This window comes from Serinus canaria, chromosome 10, assembly GCF_022539315.1.
Source record: "Serinus canaria isolate serCan28SL12 chromosome 10, serCan2020, whole genome shotgun sequence".
NCBI classification, from domain to species: domain Eukaryota; kingdom Metazoa; phylum Chordata; class Aves; order Passeriformes; family Fringillidae; genus Serinus; species Serinus canaria.
Genome location: NC_066324.1, coordinates 16,985,696 through 17,009,557, shown reverse-complemented (window position 1 = coordinate 17,009,557; position 23,862 = coordinate 16,985,696). Strand labels below are relative to the sequence as shown.

The following is a 23,862-nucleotide window of genomic DNA, read 5'->3' as shown; positions in this document are numbered from 1 at the left end:
GTCTCAGCTCATGAGAAATGTTTGGACATTTGCAGGGCATAGAAGGAAATAATCTATGCCCTTCTCATAAAGGCACACATCCTCAGCCCATTACAACTGACATAAATATAAATTCAAGCCTTAAGGAGATTTACAGGATTAAGATCTGCAATCTTTTTGCTGTAATATCAATCCTGAGACATCCAGCTGCAATGTGAATTCAATACAAGAGCTTTTCAGCTCAAAGACACCACAAAATAATGTCTGCTCTCAGAAACCTCCCTTAAATCCAGTTAGTAATTATTTCCCATTTCAAATGTGTTCTGTCATGCAGAAAACCATGCCAGGCTCCAGCTACATCCACTTTCATTTCTGCTCTAAGTAAGACACAGTTCACAGTCACAGAATGTCTTGGGTTGAAAGGGACTTTTAAACTCATCCCATTCACTCCCTGCCATGGGCAGGGACACCTTCCATTATACCAGGTGGCTCCAAGCCCTGTTCAACCTGGCCTTGAACACTTCCAGGGATGGATGTCCTAGTTTCAGATGGAATAGAGGTAATTTTTTCTAAGTAGCTGCTACAGGTGTTGTGTTTTGGATTCAGAATGAGAATAACACTGATAACAAACTGATGTTTTGCTTTTTGCTAAGTTAGGTTTGTCCTAAGTCAAGGACCAGGGGTTTTTTTTTGTGTCTGCTTTGCCAGTGAGAAGATACAAAACAAACTGGGAGGGAGCACAGCCAGGACAGACACAGCCACAACCTCACAAGCACAACCAAACTGCAGAGGTGTAAATCCCAGCTTCCCAGGGAGCCTGAGCTCCCTGGGATGGATGTCCTAGTTCAGATGGAACAGAGTTAATTTCTTCTCAGTAGCTGCTACAGTGCTGTGTTTTGGATTCAAAATGAGAATAACATTGATAACACACTGATGTTTTGCTTTTTGCTAAGTTAGGTTTGTCCTAGGTCAAGGACTGGTTTTTTTTTTTTTTGTTTCCTGCTCTGCCAGTGAGAAGACACAAAACAGAATCACAGAATCATGAGGTTGGAAGAGACCTCTAAGATCATCAAGTCCAACCTATGCCCCAACTCCTCAACCACACCATAGCACCAAGTGCCAAGTCCAGTCTTTTTTTAAACACATCCAGAGATGGTGATTCTGCCACCTCCCTGGGAAGAGCATTCTAGTCCTTTATTATTCTTTTGGTGAAAAATTTCTTCCTGATATCCAACCTACACCTTCCCTGATGTAGTTTGAGGCTGTGTCCTCTGGTTCTGTCAGTGCTGCCCTGTGGAAGACACCAAACCCCACCTGTCTGCAACCTCCCTTCAGGGAGCTGTAAAACAAACTGGGAGGGAGCACAGCCAGGACAGGTCTTGGGATTCTGCTGGTCAGAGTGACCCCGAGATGTGTTAGAAAGTCTCTTTTTCCCAGCCCAGCAGTTGAAGAAGTCAGAGCTCTTCTATTCTCATTCTCAAGGTTGTTTATTGTCTCTTATCTATAAAATTCTTTCTCTGGTCTGCTGAGGTCTGTTCAGCAGGTCAGACAGAGGCACACTGACTGCCCTCAGGACAGTGTTATCTTTTTATACTAAAAACTACCTGTACATTATTTACCATAACTCCCCAATAGCCATCACCTATGTTAGACAGTGAGCTTCTACCTTAAACCAATCCAAAAGTGCCACCATCACAGCAGAAGATGGAGGCCAAGAAGAAGGAGAAAGGCTGGACACACCAAGATTCTTCCATCATGCCTCCTGAACCCCCATTCTAAAAACCCCAAAAAATCTATTTTTCATCCCATGACAAACTATTATTCTACTTAGACACTCCTGGCTTGCAGATCCTCATATAGGGTTGGTAATTTTTTCCATGGGTCATAATCAAAGTCACAGGTGTCTTGGGCTCTGTGCCAAGGTCTCTGAGCCCCCTGGCAGGGGATTGGGCAATCCAGGACAGCCAGAGGGATGTCCTGAATTCTGACAGACAGGGACAGCCACAAGCTCACTGCAGAGGGGTAAATGGCAGCTCCCCAGGGAGCCTGGGTGCACCCACCTGAAGCCAACCTTGCGGGAGTAGTGCAGGCAGTTCTCCTTGACGTGGGTCTGGAAGTAGGCGGAGCGGCACACGGCCCCGCACTCGGGGCAGCAGTACGGCGACTTGTGAGCGTGGATCCTCTGGTGGGCACAGTAACTGCACTGGTTGGGCAGCATCATCTGGCACACTTGGCACGTCTGATGGAAGAAAGGTTACATTTGTTAGTTGTTCTTGTTTTTTTTTTCTCCCCAAATTCACCCTAGAAAACTTCCAGGTTTAAAGGAAGAACAGGCATACTGCTCCAGCAGAGCATCACCTGCACAGAGCTCTTTAACTAGTCTCCTATCATCTTTTCCCAATATTTCCACAGTTAACCATTCCATTTTTAAACCACATATTTTACTGTTTATTTCCTTTTTCCCCATAAAAAAGGAAAGCAAACTCTTTCACCTCTTAGCTCTCATGACATTCTGAATGCTCAGCACTTTCATTTCCTGACTTGAGAAGGAGAGCACTTTTCTCAACAAGCCCTCACCCCACACCACAACATCACAAAAAAGGAGGAAAATTACAGCCTGACTCCAAACACCTGCTGCTAAAGGCAGTGCAGTCCTGACCAGCACCTTCCCCATCAAAACAACTGCTGTGTCTCTTGCAAAATTTCTTTGTATCAGATGAAATTTCTACTTTCCAAGACCACAAACTATGTGTTTCCCTTACAGAAACTTCCTGATGACCAAAAATAATGCAAAGCCTCTTTCTCTCCCTGTTTCAGCCTTATGAAATCCATTTTTACACACATGCTTGTTATCAAAACCTCTTTGCAGAAGCATAATTTATTTGATATGTAGAGTTTTTATGTGGATGTATCATCCCATTTTCAACAGCTGTCAAACCTCTGCTCCTTTTCACAGGTGTCTCAACCCTCTGTACTCCTGCAAAGCCCAGGAGCAGCTACTCCTCCTCTGCAGGAAGCACATTACTGGATGCCTGAGCAGGAGTAGAGCTGGAACAGATCCCAGCCCACTCTGAGCCCTCCAGGAGCAAAAACTGTCTTCCAACATTTATCATCCCATGCAAAATCACTCCTCTAAGTTAATAATGAACAACAGCATACAGCTAATTATGGATTATCAAATCAAGTAATTTAACTAAATAATTTCCATGGACTTCACTGCTGGCAGCCAGGGTAGAAACATGAGACAGAAGCCCCTAAATCTGACAAAAAATAGAATAAAATTAGTGGCCAACTCCCTTTTCTGTATCATTGCTATTTCATGCAGCACCTCTGTGATGCTCCACTCCATAACACCCATCAGGGAAATGTCAAAACCCCTGCAGGTAAGAGAAAGCATCACTTACAATAAAATGCAAAGCTGTGACAAACCTGAAAGGTTCCCAGGGTGGAAGGGAATAAAAAATTAGGCACTCAAAAGTGAAAACTGCAGAAATTGCCAAATACCTGAAAAGCTTCAGATGTGATCTGAGATATGTCACAACTCAAGTTTAGAGGAGAAACTGTTTCTCCAGGAAGGAGAGGAATTAGTGGAAAAACCACATGGTAGGACTCCCATGTACACAGCCATAGGCAATTAGAGGAAGCTCAAGAGCATTTCAAATGCTGCAGAAGTCCCCTAATTTCAGCAAAGAAAAACAGTGCAAATGGGCCATGGGAATGGGAAAATGAGAAAGAGAAAATCCCCCAGGATCTCTCTGCAAGGAGCTGAGCAGGACCTTTAATTCTCCAATGCACTCTCAAATCCCCAAGTAAGAGCTACAAAAGTAACTAATTAGCAATAAATTCATAGTAAATAAGAGCAGTAAGTAATAAGTAAAAGCAGTTTTATTGTGTTTAAGATATTTTTTCCTAACTGGCTTGAGAATGGAGAAGTTATCTCCCTGGCATTGTTAAAATGGGACTTCTTGCTGTGATCTCAACTAGTGTGTAAGGCAGAACCACCACAACCACAAGCTGAAAGCACCTTTGCCCTAGTAACTCAGTGAGAAACACTCTCTCCAGATCCTGCCTTGTCAAAGCCAATTTAGTTTTGATTTTAAGTCAGTTTGAGGCTCACCTCTTCCCTCCCCCACATGTCATACCCACTGCTCCCAAAATCAATCAGCACATGTTGAAAACCTGAATTTTCACCACTCTGTGTGTTCTTGTGCTGGATCTAAAATATGCCAACACCACTCAGTATTTGATGAGCTCCACACCTGGGCAGTGCTCCCTGGGGATGTCAGAGGAGCACCAGCTCCCATCACCTCCTGCATTATGTGAAAGGCTCCACAGGGACCAAAACCATGCCAACATAGGCCAGAAAAGTTTGGGGACTGTGAGCAAGAGGCACCAAAATTGTGGTTATCTACTTTAGGCCTGTTAGAAAGCCTGCCAGAAAGTGTGGACACATGATACAGGAATAAAAAGCAAGACTCAGTGAGGATAAGGCTAAATGAATTCATGGCTCCTGCAGGCACCACGGAAGGAGCTAGAAGGATTCCCACACTGACACCACACACCACAAGGGGGGCAAAAACCAACCCAAATTCAGATTGTCTTGTGGAAAAGCCAAGACACTGAGCAGTAAATAGACAAAGAGAGATGAGACACAAGGATAAACGAGTAAGAATTAGGAAAATCTCATCCTCAAGCAGCATTACTGCTGGACTTGGGAAAGGCCAATGCAGCTTCCACCTTCTGGCCACAAGGAACAATCCAGGCTCTCCAGAGGAGTCAACAATCACATGGGTAAGGAAGATCTGAGCTGCAATGGATCATCAGGCTACCTGCATTTCCCAAACAGCTTTGCAACATCCTTCAGTACGAGATTTTGAGAAAACTAAGGTACCACCACAAAAGAGAAGGAGTTTGCTTGGATAAGGAAGTGGTTAGAAGAAAAGACAGAGCAAGGTCCCCAGGAAGTTCTGCTGGCACTTTAGCTCTTCAAAATAACCTCCAAGTATCTGGGAAAGTTAAACAGCAAAGATTGATGATCATAACCCAGTAACTCAGCATGTTATGGATAAGGGCTGACCACGAGGGCTGGCTGCAAAAAGAATGTTCAGAGCTGGGGGTAATAAAATGAACCAAGCAAGGAACACACTGGAGCTGAGAAAGGTTCCAGTAAGAGAAAAAAAAACCCCATAACTGGTGTCTTCCTGCTCACACTCATCCTTTTCTCAACACCTGCAGAAGACAGGAGAGCAGCAATCCTGCAAGGAGGATTACAGGAGGTTCTGCTCATGCCTTTTGCACCAGGAGCTGCTGCACTTGTCAGCAGCCAGTGTGCAGCCACGCTGGGCTCCCCACCAAACACTCAGTCTGGGACACAGAGTGGTTCTTCCTTTTGCAACTCTTCTGCTTCGTAGGAGAAATTATAACTTGCTTCCAGATGTCACATTTTTATCTCTCTCCTAGTTTTCCATGACTTTTCAAAGAAGTCTGGCAGCAATTTGAGACATTCATTAGTCAGTTATTTCTAAAACATGTTACCAGGACAGGATTCAGTTGTGTAATGTCTGTGTTTTTCATACTCCCATAGCCTACGCTTTAATCAAGAGTTATTTATTACAAATTTTCTTTAATTCTGCTTTGCCTGCCACATTTCATTTGGGCTTTTCTTCCACAAGTCACATTCACACACAGACAAATGCTCAGAAGCTCAGTCGTTTTGGAATACTTGAGCTGATTCCCATTTTTACTTATTAGCTTCTTCAAAAGGAGAAAAAGAATTAAATATTCACTGAGATACAGTGCAGATTGAAAAAAAATATGCTACTCAAAAAAAGTTTGTCTGTTAAACCCAACCCTGTGGCCACAGAGGTGTTTGCAAATTAGGGCATTTAAAGTAACACACAGTTTTGCCCCAGACAGTGCCTGTGGAAAGGGAATTGGCATGATCTAAGAAACATTCCAGCAGTTTTAGTCTCTTTGCTGTTCCAGAGTTAAGTGAGGGTGATGGAGTCCACATCCAATTAAGAGCTGCCCCCAGATTACAAGGGTCCACCTTGACATGATCATCATGGAGCTTCAGTTAAAAACATTTGAGCAGCAACTCTATGGCATGGAACCAGGGCTAGGAAAAAGATTCACAAGCCAAATTATCTCTTAAAAAAAAAAAAAAAAGAGAGAATTACTAAGGACCCAAAGATAAACAGTCATAGGGGAACAGAAACTGTATGTTTCATGTTTCAAAAAATGCTTGCCCCTAACATATTAAAACCAAAAATCCCCTACCAGTGGTGCCCTAAAGCCTCAGTTCTTCCCAAATCCAGCCTTTTGCAAGCTGTATTTTTCTGCTTCAGGCAGAGCTGCTGGGACAGCCAAGGGATCACATATTAGCAGGATCCTCTTGCTATTGAAAAAAAAAAAAAGTGACCAATTACAAGTTAAAGTTAACCTTTAACTTCTCAGTAGCTCTCCTTTCCTGCCTGGCTGGGATCAATGCCAGCACCTGTATCCCTGAGCAGGGATGGCACTGCAGTGGTGCCATGTGCTGGCTCTGGGGGCACAGCTGGCACACCTCCATCTCTGCCCCCCACGCTCCCCTTGCACATCCCTTTGGGATCACTGGGTGTGGGCCACACTACAGTCAAACTCCAGATGCTTGGAGGGCTATTTTTGACTTATTTCAACCATCCAGGTGACAGCACTGCTACACAACATTTTACCAATCTGAGGAGAAGCAGAGGGCAGAGAACTGAATCTGCTGTTGCTGTGATAACTGAATTATTCTCCTGCCCAGGTTCTCTCTAAATGAACACACACCATTGCATCAACAGGTTCAATTCATGGATGAAAAATACCCCTTCAACAGAAACTCAAGATTATTCACTTGAAGAAGAAAAACCTAGAACCCTAATTTGGAGATTTTATTCTAATTAACCATATCCAAGCACGACAGCTATTGTTATTTCCTTAGATTATAGCCTATTTTGTCAGCCTAAGGAGCCAATGCCACTGAGGGAGCCTGCCTGACCTTCAGCTCACTCCCACCTCACATCAATTCATCCTCAGCCTCACTGGTGCATCCCTCCTCCTCCCATTGACCTTTTGTATTTGTATCCTTGAACCTCACTAACTCCTCAACACTCCCAGATCCAGTGTCCTCCTCAGACCTGCACCAAGACCAACTCCTACACACACATCTCCATCATCCCAGCACACCAGGATGCTTAACCTTCTGTGAGGCACTCCAATAAAAACTTATCTCTGGAAACTAAGGCCATTAAATAAACACAAAATGCATTTTTATACTTGGAAAAATCCCTGGTTAAAGCATTGGTGTAAATCTAGAAACTCAACAGCTTAGAGAAACAAAGTGGAATTGCAATGGAAAAATCCACTAGCATCACAGACCTTAGACAATATTGCATCAAATCAGCTTACTTCTGAATTTGCAAAATCTGTAGCTCTTTTCTCTTTATGATCTCAGCTGTAATTTCAAGAATTTCAGTTTTGACATATTTTCTTTTGACCCACTGTAGCAGGTTTACGTGGCAACGTTTTGGTTGGGAGGGGCTGCAGGGCTGACCTCTGAGAAGACACCAGAAGCTGTCCCCACGTCAGACAGAGCTCTGTGGTGGACCTGTCACTGGCCAAGACCAAGCCCTTGAGCAGCACCTCTGGGATAACAGATTAGGAAAAGGTAAAAGATGCTGGGCAGCAGTGGGAAAGAGGAGTGACAAGATGTGAGATGCCAGAGCACACCATCATGAATCCATGAATCCATGGTGACAGAGGCTGTCCCCCTCTGACCCATGGAGGACCACAGGGGATGTGCTCTGTAGGACACTGCAGCCCATGGAGAGAGCCCTTGCTGGAGCAGGATTTCTGGCAGGATCTCTAACCCCATGGGAGGCTCATGCTCTTCCAGCCTGCTCCTGAAGGATTGCACCCCATGGAAAGGATTCACCCCAGAGCAGATCCTCAAGAACTGCACTGTGGAAAGGACTCATGACAAAGCTGTTCATGACAGACTGTCTCCCATGGGAAGGACTCCATGATGGAACAGGGAAGAGTGTGAGGAGGAAGGCTGGGTGGGCACTTAGTTCCAACTAGAAATCTGAACTCCCACTCGCTAAAATGATCACGTAGTGGATTAAATGATTTTTCACATCCACACTTTCAAGTCAAGTGTGGGTCAAATGTGACCCCATATGCTTCATGGGACACATTCCCTCTCTTTTCTTACAGTGATGATGTTAAAGGCCTCTGCTCTTTCCTCCACCCTGCAGGGCTGCCCTTCCTGACCATCCTGCAGGGACACTTTCCATAGACCAGGTTGCTCCAAGCCATGTCCAATCTGGCCTTGAACACTTTCAGGGATGCAGCAGCCAAAGTTTCTCTAGTTGGAGATTGTGTTTATTGCCTGTGGTGTTTGGAGCAGCATTAGACACTTCAGAGGGCACCTTCTCCTCACAGCAGGATAGAGCAGGCCATCACCACTGCCTGGGCTCTCATTCCCCTGCCTGTCACCCACAGAGCTCTCCAGTCACAACTCCAGCTTGCCTGGGGCAGCATCCTAGGTGCCCAGCTGGAAAAAGAATGAAGGAGCAAGACTCTTGTAGTGCCAGCAGACACCAGCTTCCAGTCCCATTTCCATCCCACCCAGGACAGCCCCCCTGTCTCCAGCTATCCCCTCCCCCTCACTCTCAGCCATGTCCTGGCCTCCAGTTCACAGCCCTGCTCTTTATCCTCTTCCCTCCAGCTGCTCTCAGTCCTCTGGGGCCTGCAGGACCACCAAGGCCAGGGTGAGGAAGGAGGAGAGGGTGGGATTGCTGCCTCATGGCAACAGATCTCAACTGATTTAAGCAGACCATGGAGCCACACCCTGACTTTTCTTCCTCACCAGCCTCATCCTGATGCTCTGGTTTGGCCTTGGGTGCAGGCTCTGCTATCCTGCCACTTTGTCTTCTCTCCCAGCAGCTTCATTTCCCCAACATGCTTTTATCATAACATCTTCCATCCCTTTGCTTCTACAAAATCCACAGGGAAGACTTCCATAAAAAACAAAATCCATCCTCACTAGTACCAAAGGACTGCATTAATCACTCTTGGTTTGGGACAAGGAGAAAGCAGTTCTTTATGGGGCCAAGGGAATTTTTTGCTGTTTTTCAGCCCTCTTGTTTTCTAAATTAAAACATGAACTTGAAGGGGGGGAAGGAAGAGAAAAAAAGGAAAAATACAGCTGCTGCCTTTCTTTTTTTGCTGCTGGGAAATTATCAGGGCAGCATGTGGTTCTACTAGCTCCTGGCAAGTTTTATCCAATAAATTATAAAGCATTGATTTAAGACAGGGAAGGAAGAAGAAAAAGAAAAGGCAGCAATAAAATTGCTTTTAAATTACTTGTGTAGGTGGTACATAAACAGGACACATCACAACTCATTGAAAAATTCTTATTGGGCAAAGAAAAAGAGAAAAGAAGAAGAAAAAAAGTAAGGAGAACAAAAGGGTCAAGAAAATTCAGAGGTCCCAAGTTTATGTTCTGTATTTATTTGAGTTGCTAGCTACCTTGGTGGATTTTGGGTGGTCAAGTCAAATAAGAAAGGAAAAGAAAAAAGGATTAAACATCTCTGGTTACCAGTAGATAGACAATTATGCCCAAGAGGATCAGGAAGTACTTTTAATTCTTGCACATGTTATTGTGGTGTCTCCTTGCCAAGAAAACAAATAAGCTCTGTCTCAAAACTAGTTTGTGTCTTTTGTTCCGTTACTTCTGCTGCAAAGCTCTTCCAGAATTCATTCCTGTGATGATTACAGACTGTCCTCTGATTTTCTACACAAATCTATTTCAGTCTGTTTTGCATCATTATTGCCCCTAAATTAAAAAGCTCTCTTCTACAAAGATCACACCAGATACAGGGTGAGAAGAGATACAGAGAACACTCTGTAATGAAAAGCACATCCCAAATGCAGGCACCAGGAGCTGCATGGGCTTTGTTTCTCTCCTGTAATTTGAGCCCTGAAAACTGTCTGATGCTGATGAATTGCCCAGAGCAATTCCTGTCAGTGCAGGAAGCACTTCTTGAGGGCAGATTTAGGTTCTGGTGGGGGGAAAAAGTGCCACTATACTCACCTGAATCCTGGCTTCAGTGCTGAAGGACACCCACCCTCATTTACCAGGCCTTTGCCAAGCTAAACTCATAAAGGGGTTTTAATTTCCCCTTAAGAGATCATGTTTCCATTTCTGGTCATTCTTCCCTCAGTTACTCCTATCTATCCTGATAAAATAAACAATACACTCCTCTCCAACTTGGTTATTTCTAGCACGAGGGAGCATTACCACAGCCCTGACTGGTGCTGCAGATTGACAAAAGTCTTCTGCACATTTGTGTCATCTCAATCAAAGAGTTCTCAAGATCAAAAATCCTGCTTTGGTTAATTTTCATACCATTCCTACTCAGTCTTAAAGATCATCTAGAACCTCCTGTAAAATATTCTCCATTTTCCATGAATTCTTACTTTGTTAGTTTGGCTCAGCAAATTTTTTAACAAGAGTCATCCTTCAAGGCCTCCTTAACACAAATATTAACTCCACAGATACCTAAAACCATCCCTCAGGAGATCTCATAAAAACCTGATCCCAGCTGCAATTATTTCCAGGAGTTTACCTGAATCTGCTCCAACCTCACAATCCAACCTCTCCAGTATATCCATTCTTCATGCAGTACTCTCACAACCATCTCACTGAACATCAAGGAGATGAGGATAAACTCATTTCTCTATTCCAAAAATAAAGATTAGTTTGGCATGAACTACACCTACTTGTATATCCTTCACTGCCTCATCCCCCCAGAAATCTTGCTCTAGAACACACTTCTGTAATCAGACCAAACAGACCTGAAGTTACATGGAACATCTGGTACCACCTCTTCAACATCTGGACAAGTATAATGCCTACACAGAGCACAGCTCTGGTTTGAACAAATCCAACCTGCCAGCTATTCAAATTCCCATACTGCTCCTTCTTGCAGTTCAGCAATGGAAAAGCAGCACACAGGTCCCACTGAGCAGCTTGATTCACAAGCTTGAAATTGCAGAAAAATTGCAGAATTGGCCTCACTAGTTGCCAAAAAAGGCATTAGGATGATCCATTCAAAACTTACATCTAATAAATCCAGTTCTTTATGTTTCTGAAGTGGATTATTCAAGCCTGTATCCTCCCTGCAAGTCATGGAGATCCCATCCCACCACAGTATTCAGCTGGGAGGAACTGCCTTCATCCTACACATATTCTGTACCAAAATAAACCCTGCTGTGCCCTGAGCAACTGCAATCATGTACATGTTTAAAAATACAACATTAAGGTCAAGCTCTCCATCATTTTTTAAGGTCTTTCCTTTAGAAAACCACAGCACCTTCTCAACCACACCATCATCCCCCTCTCCTCCTCCCACTTGCTCCAAATCTCCTCCTTTCCCTGCTGTCTAGACCACATCACTATCTTTCTTCCTTCCTGCAATAGAACTGTGAGCCAGCCATGTCACTCACATTTTGGCCACACCTAGGAAAGTAATTTACAGTTATCCATCCTATTTGTGCAGGATTTACCCACAGCCATGTAGGAGTGTAACACCAGGTATTTCCCAAACCATCATCTGGAAGAAAGAGAAAAGCCAACAATCCCCTTTCAAGCAGCTCTGGGAAACCTGAAAATGTCAGAGTAATTCACAAAGTCATGGTAAGAAATTCCAATTAAAGTGAAAAGTCTTCAGGATCAGCACAGGATAAGTTTTCTCATGGAGCAGAGACAGCTTAGGCTCTTCCCCCTCTCCAATCCAACCATTCCTGCCTCTTATCACAGGGTGCTTGTCCTTCAGCTTCTGGGTAACTGAAAAATAAATCTCTCCTGCTCTTTCTTTTCTTCATCAACCCTGTTGGATCAGCCCTTGCTTCTTAGCAAGGTGTCACACCAAAGCCATGTCCAAAACAGTTTTTGAGTTAAAAGCACCATAATTGAGCACTTCAAAGCCCATTTGGTCTCACAAGTTACAGCCATACCAGACGTGCATCCAGATTTGGGGTCATTTAACTGAGAAGCTTCCAAGAACATGGATCAAAAATCACCTGGCTTATTTTCCACAGCTCTCCACCTTCTAGTACAAACCCAGGTGCTGTGGATAAATTGCTTTTACCCTTTCCCTTCAGGTGAAGTTGCTCTTTCCATTATACATTCATCTACCCTTTCCAAGCACTCTCATTTTTTAGGGACAACCTAGTACCAAGCACCTGAATAGTCACAGATTAAAAGCTTTTGGCCATAATACAAAGGGGACCTGCCCTGCTACTTCTTGAAGCTCCTTAGAAGGAACAAATCAAGCCATGTCTTTTTGTGGAAAGTGACACTACTTCCTAGTTTCTCAGTGAGGCATGGCAAAAAGTTTGTGCCTGAGTTCTGAGGTTAAATAAGAAATTAATTTGGATTTTTTTTTGTATTTTTTATCAGAGTGCAGTTTTTTGCTGTCTTTAAGAAACTGCAACAATCACACCCCATACCTCCACTTCTAAACCAGCATTTCAACACTGTGAGACAGACATCAGGTATGGAGGAAGAAACACAGTTTTTGTCCAAAATGCACAAAATTATGATAAAACTCTAGATAATTAGTCTCTTGAGATCTAGGGATGTGGTTCATAGCCAAGTTTGCCAACAACAATTAATACTATTTCTGCATCCTGACAGATTGTCCCACCACTGCAGCTTGCTGTGGATCAAACACAACAACTGCTGTGGACTGTGGTTTTAATTAGATGTACCAATATAAAAAATCAACATCTTCTGCCCTGTGGACATAGTGGTTTTGAACCACTACCAGGGCACTAAAATATGTTCACTCCAGGTGTTACATCAATGCCTTGCTAAGTAACCCCATTTCAGAGAACCAGAGAACCCCAGACTGGCTTGGCTTGAAGGGACCTTGAAGACCATCTCATGCCACCACCTGCCATGGGCAGGGACACCTCCCACTAGACCAGGTTGCTCCAAGCCCCATCCAACCTTACCTTGAACATTTATGGGGATGGGGCAGCCAAAGCTTCTCTAGGCAACCCACACCAGAACCTCACCCCATCACAGGGAAGAATTTCTCTACACCAAATTTCTACTACTGCAACAGAAAACAAATGTCCTGGCCCAGCTCTGCAGAGTTTTTAACCACTTCTACCATGTAACAACGTGTTGCAGAACCAGTCACTTGATCCTTTCCTGCTTATACCAACACTTCTCTTTTTTCTCATCAAAACAGAAAGAGCAACCCAAGGAATTAACTTAATGCAGAGTCAGGATATCTCTCAGAAAGGGGTGGCCATGTTGTCCTAGTCCAGGAGTTTATGACACATATCCTAACAGCTTCACCTACAACCTTCTCACACCACGATTAACAGTGTTACACTCATTAATACCCTATATGCAAAACCTTCAGCTTCTCTGTCCTTGATACTGCTGGGATCTACACTGTGTTACCCACATGGGACACATGATGTGAAGGTCACCCACACCTTTTTCCTTGGACAGCTCAGAGAATCAGGGATCCCTGTGAAACCACTGAATTTCACCCATCCTTTTACCTCTCAGCCCAGTGACACCAAACACCTGGGCTCTGCTAAAAGGTAGTGGGATGGTTTCCATCAGCTATGCTAAATCCAGACACACCACTACAGGCACGGGGCACATATGCTTATTTCCTTTAGAAATGTAACAACTTTATTGAAACAGATGTTCTGGGAACAGCATCGAGCACCCCTGGGCAGCCTGCAGGACAGCAAATATAGGGTGGAAAAGGACTCCCAGAGCAGTGCATGCATCCTGTGGAGTGTAAGCATGGGATGATCTTCCAGGGAGGAACTGGTTTCAGGAGCTCAAAAGTAGCTTCTTTTTCCAGTGCTTCTCTTCAGAAAAATACCACAAAAATAATCTCACATTTAGCAGAGCTACTTGACATGAGAGGCGTAAACTCTATTCTTGGTTAAGTTACAGAATAAATTATTTGATTATAAGCTAAAAATACTTACTATCACACATTCTTTTCCTCTTTAAGGAACTCTTGAATTGATAATCCCACAATAGAAAAAAGGAAGTACATTTTTAATGCCACTGATTAACATTTTAGATCACTTCGGAGCACTCACTGTATCCCTTCTCCTGGAAGTTTTAATGCCAGACTGCTGACATTTCCTAAAAAAGCATTATAGTTGAAAAATAAGTTGGTGGGTTGACAGAGTGCAGTGCCCACTGACCTGCCTCAGGCAAGAAACCTGATTACGTGGCCACACTGATCCCTTTTGGCCTCACCATTTTTTACAACATCAAAACCATTCAGCCATAATCTATTTTTTTTGGTGGCTGATGAATTTAAGATAACAAACTATCTAAATGAGACCACAGCAACCTCAATACTCCTGCAAGCCATTCAAGCAGCAGAGGGAGGCTCTGGAGAGTGCAGGTGTTCTGACAGCCACGGCAGAGATGTGGTCAGCCTCCCAAATGCTGGCATGGAGTCCTGGTTTTTTGGAGCCCTTGCAGTGGGAGCTAGCTCTGCTGGCAGCCACACCAAGCTGGAAAGCTTTCACCTCATCCAAAGAGATAAGGAGAAAGGGAGTACTCCTCCTCCTCAACTGCAGGCTGGTTAACACTTAAACAAGACTGACCGTGGCTTCTAAAATAAAAGCCATAAACAAGTGTATGGTCCTGCTCCACAACAATCATCATCTTCTCTTCATCAGGGGAAACCTAAGCTGGAGTTTAATTTAAGGGGATTCCAACCAGTTCCATAAAGGTTGTGGAAACCTGAGCAGGGCAGCACAGGAGGAAGGCAGGAAGCCACTAACAAGGCTCTTGAACCTTGCTAAGCACCCACTCACCCTGTACCACCCAAAGGGCAAAAGCAGCCAGAACCAGCCTTCCCCCCCACACACCACAGCAGGCCTGTCCAAAACACAGCTGACCACACCAACAGCAACAATAACAGCTGATGTGCAATGGATCACACGGAAGGTTCTGGCACCAGTTGCAGGAAAGGCAACACTGAACTGTGCCAGATCTCCTCCAGCCATGCTTACAGCACAAAAACCCGTTCCAGGTAACGCTCCGCTGATCCTCCCCTACAGCTTTTTTGCACGCCTCATCCAAGCTACCTTTCATCTCCATCACCTTTCTTTGACACTCAAGGATCTCCATAGTCTCCTTACTATTCTCTTTTTACTGGCAGAGGGCAGAAAGAAGGCAAGCAAACAACACTAAACATCTCTTCACACGCACGCGTCTGGGCTCATGTGCATCCCAAATTCTCCCCATAAGCACTTTTTTAGGCAAAGCAACTCATTTGCCACCACCATGCCTACTTTTCCCCTTGAGGACAATCTCTTTAAACTCGGAGAGATTTAACTAATAACATTAAAATGATGACTTACCAGTCTCTCATTATCTTCTGAGGTTCTCTGGTAATGAGCTGCTAAAGAAGTGTAATCCTGCTCCTGCTTGTTACACTCCAAACACTTAACTCCATGACGGATTAGCCTCTGTGGGTCTGTGTAGAGAGGCAAGGCTGGCTGAGTGCTCGCAGAAATCCCTACCCCGCCTCCTGAAGCAGCACTGGACTTAGGTGGAGGAGAGGAGGAGAGAAAAGTCTGAGGAGCTGGAGAGACTGAAGAGCTTGTAGGAGAAGGTGAAAACATTTGGTCAATGGAAATTGGTTTCATGAGCAGCTGAGAACACTGCATGATAAATCCTTTGCTCTTATGATCTCGTGCATGTTTAAGCAAGCTACACTTATTAAAAAAAAGGAGCATAGTTGAACACTGAGTGCACATGACTTCAATGTGAACGCTTCGCCTACTATAGTGTTGAGTCAGGCTTTTCTCTAAGGCAAATGAGTCCCCACATTCCAGGCAGCAATACCCAGAGGCAGGTAAATTAATACTAGTGTCAGGTGGGGGGTTAAGGTTTGGAGTATATATGGGCACTGGATTGGCACTGTGCAGCACTCTATGGAATGCCTCCATGACAACGGGAGCAGCTTTCTTGACTTGGTGCACCAGTGGCACTGACATCTGTGTCACCTGAGGCTGGTTTCGCCTCTGTGCCGATGTCTTCGCTGTAACAGAAGCAGCAACGCTGTGGGGGACCAAGTTGAGATTTGCCAAGTGCACAGCTTTGGGAACAAGGCTGGAGCTGGCCGTGTTGGATGGCTGCTGCCTCTTGACCCCCACTTTTATGGCACCGCCGCCGCAGTTTGGCAGTGGAGACAAGGACACGGTGCAAGTGCTGTTTGCAATATCCATTTTCATACCGTCTGAGTAAGGACTCGCTACATTTGACAGCTGGATAGCCACAGCAGCCCCATTTTTGGTTGAATTCCTGCCAGCCTCACCTTCTGTAACTGCACTAGTATCAGGGGATGGGAAAGATTTGATAAACTCTTCGGCAGAAGAGGTTTCTGCAGGTGACTCTTCTGAAGATTTGCCCAACTCATCATTTTCTGGCAAAATTCTAGTTACAGTCCTTTTAATTTCACCGGAAGATGTCTTGATAGTCTTTATTCTAACTTTGGGAATAGCTGGCGGAGAGCCAGCTGCCATGGAAGGAGAGCCTTTCCCACTGCTGTCGCTGCACACGCTCCGAGGACTCTCAGGCTGCTTGCCAGCCTTCCTCACCACCTCCAAGGGGCTTCGGGGACTCTTTGGCGACTTGGGCATTTTTGGACTTCCCTTCGTCCCCTCTTTAAAAGGACCAGGTTCCTTGGTAAAATTTGGCTGATCGCTTTTTGGAATACACACAACCTTTTTGGCCTGAAGAGCTACTAAGGCTGCCACACAGGATGACAACTTGGAATGAGTTGGCTTTAGCCTCTGCCGAGGTGGTATGGATGAAGACACGTTTAGCTCGGGCACAGACCCCTTGCCATCTCCTAAATTGTTGTGAGGGAGGTCTCCAAACACCAAGCCTTCCCCAAGAAAGCTGTTGGTATCTAACAAGTCCTTGCTTGACTCTGCAAACCTGTCCACTGCTCTGTCTTGCTCTCTCCTGCTCATTTCCAGCCTATTCTCTGGCTGGCAGTGGATTTCTGTCTTCTGTTCCTTTTTACAGTACTGATCAAACATGCTTAATTCAGGCTCTGGCACCTTCCTAAGATGATCTAGGACTGAAGCTCCTGTTGGTACATATATTGATGGTGGTGGAAAATAGGGAGTTTGAGCATGTTTGGGTTTATCCCCAATACTGTTCTCTTTGAATGTATCCTCTGGCTCAGGGCTGGAAATGGGGCTAAACTGACTAAATGTTGGCAAAGGCTCTGACTTGGACTCGTCCAGTTTATCAGAGTAACCTCTCGAGCTGTCACCATTAATAAAAGTTGACTCAAACTTGCCATAATTATGGACTAAAGCATGAGCTTCAGCTGGCAGATCAGAGCCACGAAAGCCATTGTGTAACAGACCAGTTCCGAGGTGATTCCCCTCCTTTTCCGCCTCAAAAGACTCCTGGCGACTCGTGTTCTTCACTATCACACTGACAACAGGCGCATCAGAGGGAGGCAGGGAGTGGGATAAGGACACGTTCTCATCGATGCACATTCCTGATGACTTCAGGTGGTTCTCATTCTCCTCCCCAGCTGATGGAATGGTCTCCTTAGCATCAAGACTAGTTGGATCAGGGATGTCAAAAGCGGCCAAGAGGTCATCAAAGTCAGGGGTTTTCATGTCCCCCATGATGAAAGCTACAATCAAAAGCACAAAAAATACTTTGTCAATATATTTCCCCCATGGACAAACTTTTTAAAACTCACGTGCATCAATGTCTTGTGTCACAAAAATCACAGCTGCCCAAAGCCTGGGGTGTGGGCAGAGCTACTCCAAGCAGCACAGTGAGAGACAGCAAGCATCCCGTCATCCCAGGATCCCCAAGAACAGAGCTGGTACAAGCATGACCTTTGAAACCACGCCCAGCTCATGCAGGGGACATCTTTTCAACCTGTCAGGTGCACCACTAATCCAAAGCCAGCCATCATCATGAGCCTCCACAGAAGGTTCTGAAGTACATTAGCAGAGGGGTTTTATTGAGATGGCTCCCTACCCTGAGCAATGCAAACAATAGAAGTCTTCAGTAAATATTTCAATACAACAGTTCCAAGAAGGATTATTTGAAACAGGGGCAATCCTTATTTATGATGTGAAGCAAAAACCGCCAAAGATAGAATAAGGAACTATATCCAAATTGTAAGCTGAAATTGTGATCCCAGCCAGCACTTTCTTTCTAAGCTCTTCAGAAAGGAAGTGGGGACTTGGAGCACTCAAGACAGCAAGGTACAACAGCAATAATCAAGGTCTGATGAGATGCATGAAAACTGACAGCACAGAATTACTAGAACATTTGTGTTCACTACTGTCAGGGATACTGGATTTACACTGTTAAACCAAAATATTTGCGAGTTGCTACAATACAGAGACTTCACAAACATTTAATGAGTCATTCTTTCAATATATTTTATTTAAACCCCAAATTTATGTGAACTGGTGCATGCTGTACATAAGGGAGGGGAAAAAAAACAAAATGTGTCAACACAACTAGCAGGGCACCAGTTCCTGCTTGGCAAGGAGCATCCACAGGCAAGGTGAGTCCTGCCACACTTGACTTGGGCTGCAACAATGCTGCCAAAGCCAGCAGCAAGCCAGGGAGGCTGAGCGGGGTGGCAGGATTCCAGGACAACAGGAGAACAGGGAGCAGAGGTGCAGGCAGAGAGCAGGACCATGGGACAAGGCAGAGGGAGAGAGAGAAGCCATCTGATGCCTCCCCAAAAGGGGCCTGATTTAAGGCTGCTGTCATTATTGACAATTCAGTTTAGAAGTTTGTCAAGCATCACACTCAAATCAAAGCTCAACCCTTCTGGCCAGGCTGCTGGAATGGGGAACAGCTCCTGGGCCAGGAGAAATCACTTGGAGTGGAACACAGGGACACAGTGGTCTTTGATTTTTCCTCAGCTGTTCCTTCAGACAAGTCCCAGAGGTGCTGCTTTGGTTAATCTACTGCAAAACTCTCTGCAGAGATTTACTTGGCTTAAAAGTGGCTTGCTGTGGCTGAACTTAAACTCGTTCTTAAATTAAACCACAAATATGGAGGTGCACAGAGGGCTATGCAATCATCTGCAACCACCTCCCTCAAGGAATCACAGCTGGGCATGAAATCCCTGGAAGCCCAAATTATCCACACACTCCACATCCCCAGCACTTGATAAGGACTTTGGAAACAACACAGATTACTGCAGTTGGCAAAGGCATGGACCTGAAACTTCCCATTCCTTTGGGTGGGAAAAGTTGTACCAGCTGGGAGAGAGCTAGGCACCACGCAGCTCCCAAAATTTCTGGCACACAAATGCTTCTGCAAGGAAGGCACTTCATTCCATAACCCAGCATGACTGAGTTTTGTACAGAGAAAAATGAGCATGCCAATCACTCTAGACCTTCCCCTTCCCATCCTGGAACACCTCTCTGCATTTGTTTTAAAATGCAAGACAAATCCCATATATCTGCAGCATCTTAAAATATCCTTTACTAGGATGAAACCTTGCTTCTTCAGAAGGATTTGTGTTTGAGTCTTATAAAACACTGTTTTACTGGCTTTGCAATCATGAGGGCACAAGTCTCTACCTAAGTATTTCTCCACAGAACTGCATCTTAAACTTGTCATCCACAAAGCTACACTTTCTCAGAATAAAGCAAGCTTTGACCCAGATTCTAGAAGAATAAGTATCTTATCAAGAGAAGTGATTTTTAAATAATATATTTTTAACCTTTTGACTTAGCACTGTATACTTCTGATCACAGATAACAAACAAAAAAGAAAGGATATTAAAGGAAATTATGTAAACTAGCCTGTGAGGAAAGCTGAAAATAAAGACCTTTGTCCTTACTCCATCATTCTTGTGCAAAGGACTGCGAACACGAGCTTGGGATCCAATGAAAACATGGAGGTTGAGACTTGCAAAGAAGTAGAAGAGGTGAATAAAGTGAGCAAAGGAAAGGACTTATGGAGTAAAGAGTGTATTTCAGTGTGTAAACTCAACCTCACCATGTATACATTTCTCCAGGAATCAGGAAACCTGGAAGGCTCCAAGCCATCCAAAAGAGCCCTGGGGAAGGATGTCAAATCCCAGGGCCATGTGCTATAGATAAGCTTCAAAATCAAGGAGAGGCACCACAGGAGCCACTTCCTCCACTCACTCCTTACAAACCTTTTGCTAGCAGTGCTATTCCCAGGGACTTCTGGAGACTGGGAGTAGATGCTCTGCAGCTTTCAAACCAGGGAGGAGGTTTGAGATTGCCACTTAGGAGTGAGGCATTAAACCCCAGTTACACCAAGGAAATTAATCACAAAATAGCTTGGGCAGGAAGGGACCTTGATGACCATCTACTTCCAATCCCCTGCTGTAGGGGATTATTTATCACGTACATTGCCATTACCAAATATCGGTAATTCTGCAAAACAACAGTGTACAAGGGGAAACATCTGCCAAGGGCTGCTCAAGCCCGGCTGGTGTCTCCGGGAGGGGATGCAGAGACTGCATGACACCGGAATCCCAGGGGAAGGCAGGGATGGCAGGAGCCGAGAAGCGCGGGGAAGGCAGGGCTGGGGGAAGAGGCCGCTGTCAGGGCTGCGGAGGCGGCACGGGGCAGCCGCGGCGGGCGGAGGGCTGAAGCGGAGGGCGGCTCGGTGGCAGACGGGACCCGGGGCTCTAACACCCGTGAAAGTTTCATGAGCCCCGTGCGGCTCTCGGTGCGAACGGGGCCGGCGGGCTGGGGACCCGTCCGGCCCGTGGCACTGCTACACACACAGAGACGCACACCCGTACACACATCCACACACACACCGCCCCCATCCCACGCCGTCCCCACCCGAGACAAAGGCCGGCCCAGCCGCCCCCCGCGCTGACAGCCCGGCCCGGCCCGGCCCCGCCGCACGTGGGCCGCCCGCCGAACTTAGTTTGTACCGGCGCCGCCGGGCCGGGCCGGACCGGGCCGCCGCGGGCACCGCAGCCCATCGGGGCAGGGACCTGAAGAATGGGGAGCGGTGGCGGCCTGCGGGCCGGAAGAGCCGGTGCGGGCGCGCAGGGCTCGGTGCGCCGGCGGCGGGGCCGCCCGCCCTGCCCGCGGGGCGGCAGCACCGCCCGGTCGCGGGGCCGGCGGGAGGGAGGGAGCGCGGGAGGGCGGAGGGCAGCGGGAGGGGCGGGCCCGGCGCGGCCGGGCCCGGGCGGGCGGGCAGGACTCACCCACGCAGGCAGCTCCTCCGGGCCCACCGGGCCCGCGCGGCCTCACCCCGCACCGGGCACCAACGGCCGCAACATGGCGGCGGCGGCAGCGGGTGGGGCCGGGGGCGGGGCGGGGCGGGCCGGGCACAGCGGAACCGCCCCCCCTTCCCTTCCCTTCCCTTCCCTTCCCTTCCCTTCCCTTCCCTTCCCCGCCGCTGCTCTCCCTCCGGAGGCTCCTGCCAGAGGCGTCCACGGGCCCGGCCCGGTCCCGCCGCCCCCTCCCGCCGCCGAGGCCCCGCGCTCCCGCTGTTCTACGGTTCCCTCACCAAAAGCTGCCCCGCGAACGGCTCCCGCTGCAGTCCCCGCTCCGTGTCTCCAACTCCTTGCCCGCTGTGTGTCCCACACCCGCCCTGTTGCGGTTCGCTCACACGATTACACCGACGGACCCGCTGATCTCTCATTAAGCCGAGAGCGAAGGTGCGCGGAGCTCCAGGCTGGGGAGCCTCACCCTGATCCCTGGGAAGGCGGCGGAGCCAATAACCCCCGGAGCTGTTTCCAAACACAGCGAGGACAAGGAGATGTCTGGGATCTGTCAGCACAGGTTACAAAGGACTTCCATCCCTGATGCCTTCTGCATCGAAATTACTAGAACGGAAGATTTAGATTAGAGGTTAGGGAGACATTCTTCCCTGTGAGGGTAGTGAGGCCTTCTTGGTTGCCCAGAGCTGCCTCATCCCTGGAAGTGTCCCGGGATGGATGGGGTTTGGAGCAGCCTGGGATAGTGGAAGGTGTCCCTGCCCATGGCAGGGTCTGGAACAGGATGCCCTTTCCATTCTATGGCAAGTTCAGGGGATGAGGAGAGGGTGGTGGATAGTGTTGGTTCTCCACCCATGTCCAGTTCTGCACTCCTCAGCACAAGAGAGGGATGGACATCCTGGAGAGAGTCCAGCGAGGTGCCATGGAGGTGATGAAGTGGTTGAAGCACTTCCCCTGTAATGAACGGCTGAGAGAGTCGGGACTGTTCGTCCTGTGAATGTTCATCCCATGGAAGAGCAGATTTGGGGAGAGCTCATCCAGGTCTGCAAATACCTGAAGGGAGGGTGCAAAAGAAGAAGGAGCCAGGTTCTTCCCAGTGGTGCCCAGTGCTAAGGAGCAGAGGCCATGGGCACACACTGATGGACATCAGGAAATACTTTTTCCCTGTGATGGTAACCACAGGCTGGCTCAGGTTGCCCAGGCTGTGGAATCTCCATCCCTGGAGGTGTTCAAAAGCAGTTGGGATTTTCTGAGCAGCCAGCAGTAGCTGGCCCAGCTCAAGGCTGGACTAGATGACCTCAGGAGTTCTTTTCCAACTTCAAGTGCTCTGAGATGCTGTGAAACATTTTGTATCGAGGTGTGGATATGCACACTCCTATCATAATAAATCAGCAATATTTATTGAGGTTGTCTTTCTATTAACTGACATTTTAAGCATCTACCCCCAGCACCAGGCATACAGCATTTCTCATACTGTATTTGTTTTTCATCTAGTTAAATAATTATTTTTTTCTTTGTTGTCAAGGGGAAAAAGTCTTTTTTTCTAGCTGACACATGTAGCTTCACATCCCTGATTTCTGAATCAGTGTCATCACTTCTCTTCTTTTGGAGGTGATAGCCAGTTTCCAAAAATGAGCAAAAGGGCAAAGGGAGTCACAAACAGAAAACATTTTCAAAATTGCAACTGTTACCTCTAATTTTAGCATATGTCTACGAAAACTTCTAAATTGTATCTAGTAAGAGAGCTGACATTTGTTACACAATTTACTGAGAGCTGTCACAGTCCTGAACAAGTTGCAGCTTGCCGGAAAGCTGTGGTAATTTGCAGGATTGTGATAGTTAAGAAATCAATGCCAATGGGAATTTAGCTCCATCCCTCAGGTGGCCGAGAAGGAGAATCAGCCCTGGAGTGGCTGGGGTCCCTTCCTCAAGACGGCAGATACACAAAATGCTCTAAGGAGAGTTTATGTCTTTCAGCATGACATAAAAACCACCTTCCTCTTCTTATTTGTAGTCCAGTGTGGTGATTTGACAAAAAAAATCTAGAAGCAAAACATCTTCCTCCTCTTTGTTTTTCCTTTAAAAATTAAATTTGTCCCTTAAGACTTGTTTTATAAAGGTTGTGGAATCCCCACCCCTGGAAGTATCCAAGGCTGGACAGGTCTTGGAGCACTCTGATGGAGTAGAAGGTGCCCCTGTCCATTACAGAGGTGTGGAATGGGATGAGCTTTAAGATCCCTTCCTTAAACCAGTCTGGGATTCTGTGATTCGATGTGGAAAAGACAAAAGCTGTTGATCTAAGGAGACAAGGCACAGAGCAGCCCTCTGCACTTGGGAGGGGCTGAGGCCTGAGCAGGGAGCCCAGTGGTGGGACCCACTGGTGGCACCTCAGAGAGGGAAACCCCAGGGTGAAATACTCTTAAGCTACATCCAGCTATATGTGGGACCTTAACTTTTCATTCTTAACCTGCTTGGGGTTGTTGGTGCTTGCTTTTTAGCTGGGGGAAATGGTTCTTCCCAGGTGCCAGTGTGTTGAAAAGTGTATGGAGGCAGGCAGGCTGGCAAG

General features: G+C 46.5%; 1 protein-coding gene across 3 annotated transcripts in view; it reads right to left on the bottom strand.

Annotated features, from left to right (window-relative positions):
- The window catches only part of ZNF592 (zinc finger protein 592), a 38,305-nt gene extending 15,656 nt beyond the window's left edge, over nucleotides 1-22,649 (bottom strand). The window contains exons 1-3 of one of the 3 annotated variants that reach the window (XM_030228577.2): nucleotides 21,587-22,649; nucleotides 15,433-17,735; nucleotides 2,040-2,218 (exon numbers count right to left, since the gene is read on the bottom strand). In XM_030228577.2, the coding sequence (XP_030084437.2) occupies nucleotides 2,040-2,218; nucleotides 15,433-17,727 (2,474 nt within the window). In that variant the 5' untranslated portion in view covers nucleotides 17,728-17,735; nucleotides 21,587-22,649. Of the gene's footprint in view, nucleotides 1-2,039; nucleotides 2,219-15,432; nucleotides 17,736-21,281; nucleotides 21,388-21,586 lie in introns of those variants that run through there. The other 2 variants (XM_050978461.1, XM_030228576.2) reach the window with 2 other exon arrangements.
- Between the last annotated feature and the right edge of the window lie 1,213 nt (nucleotides 22,650-23,862).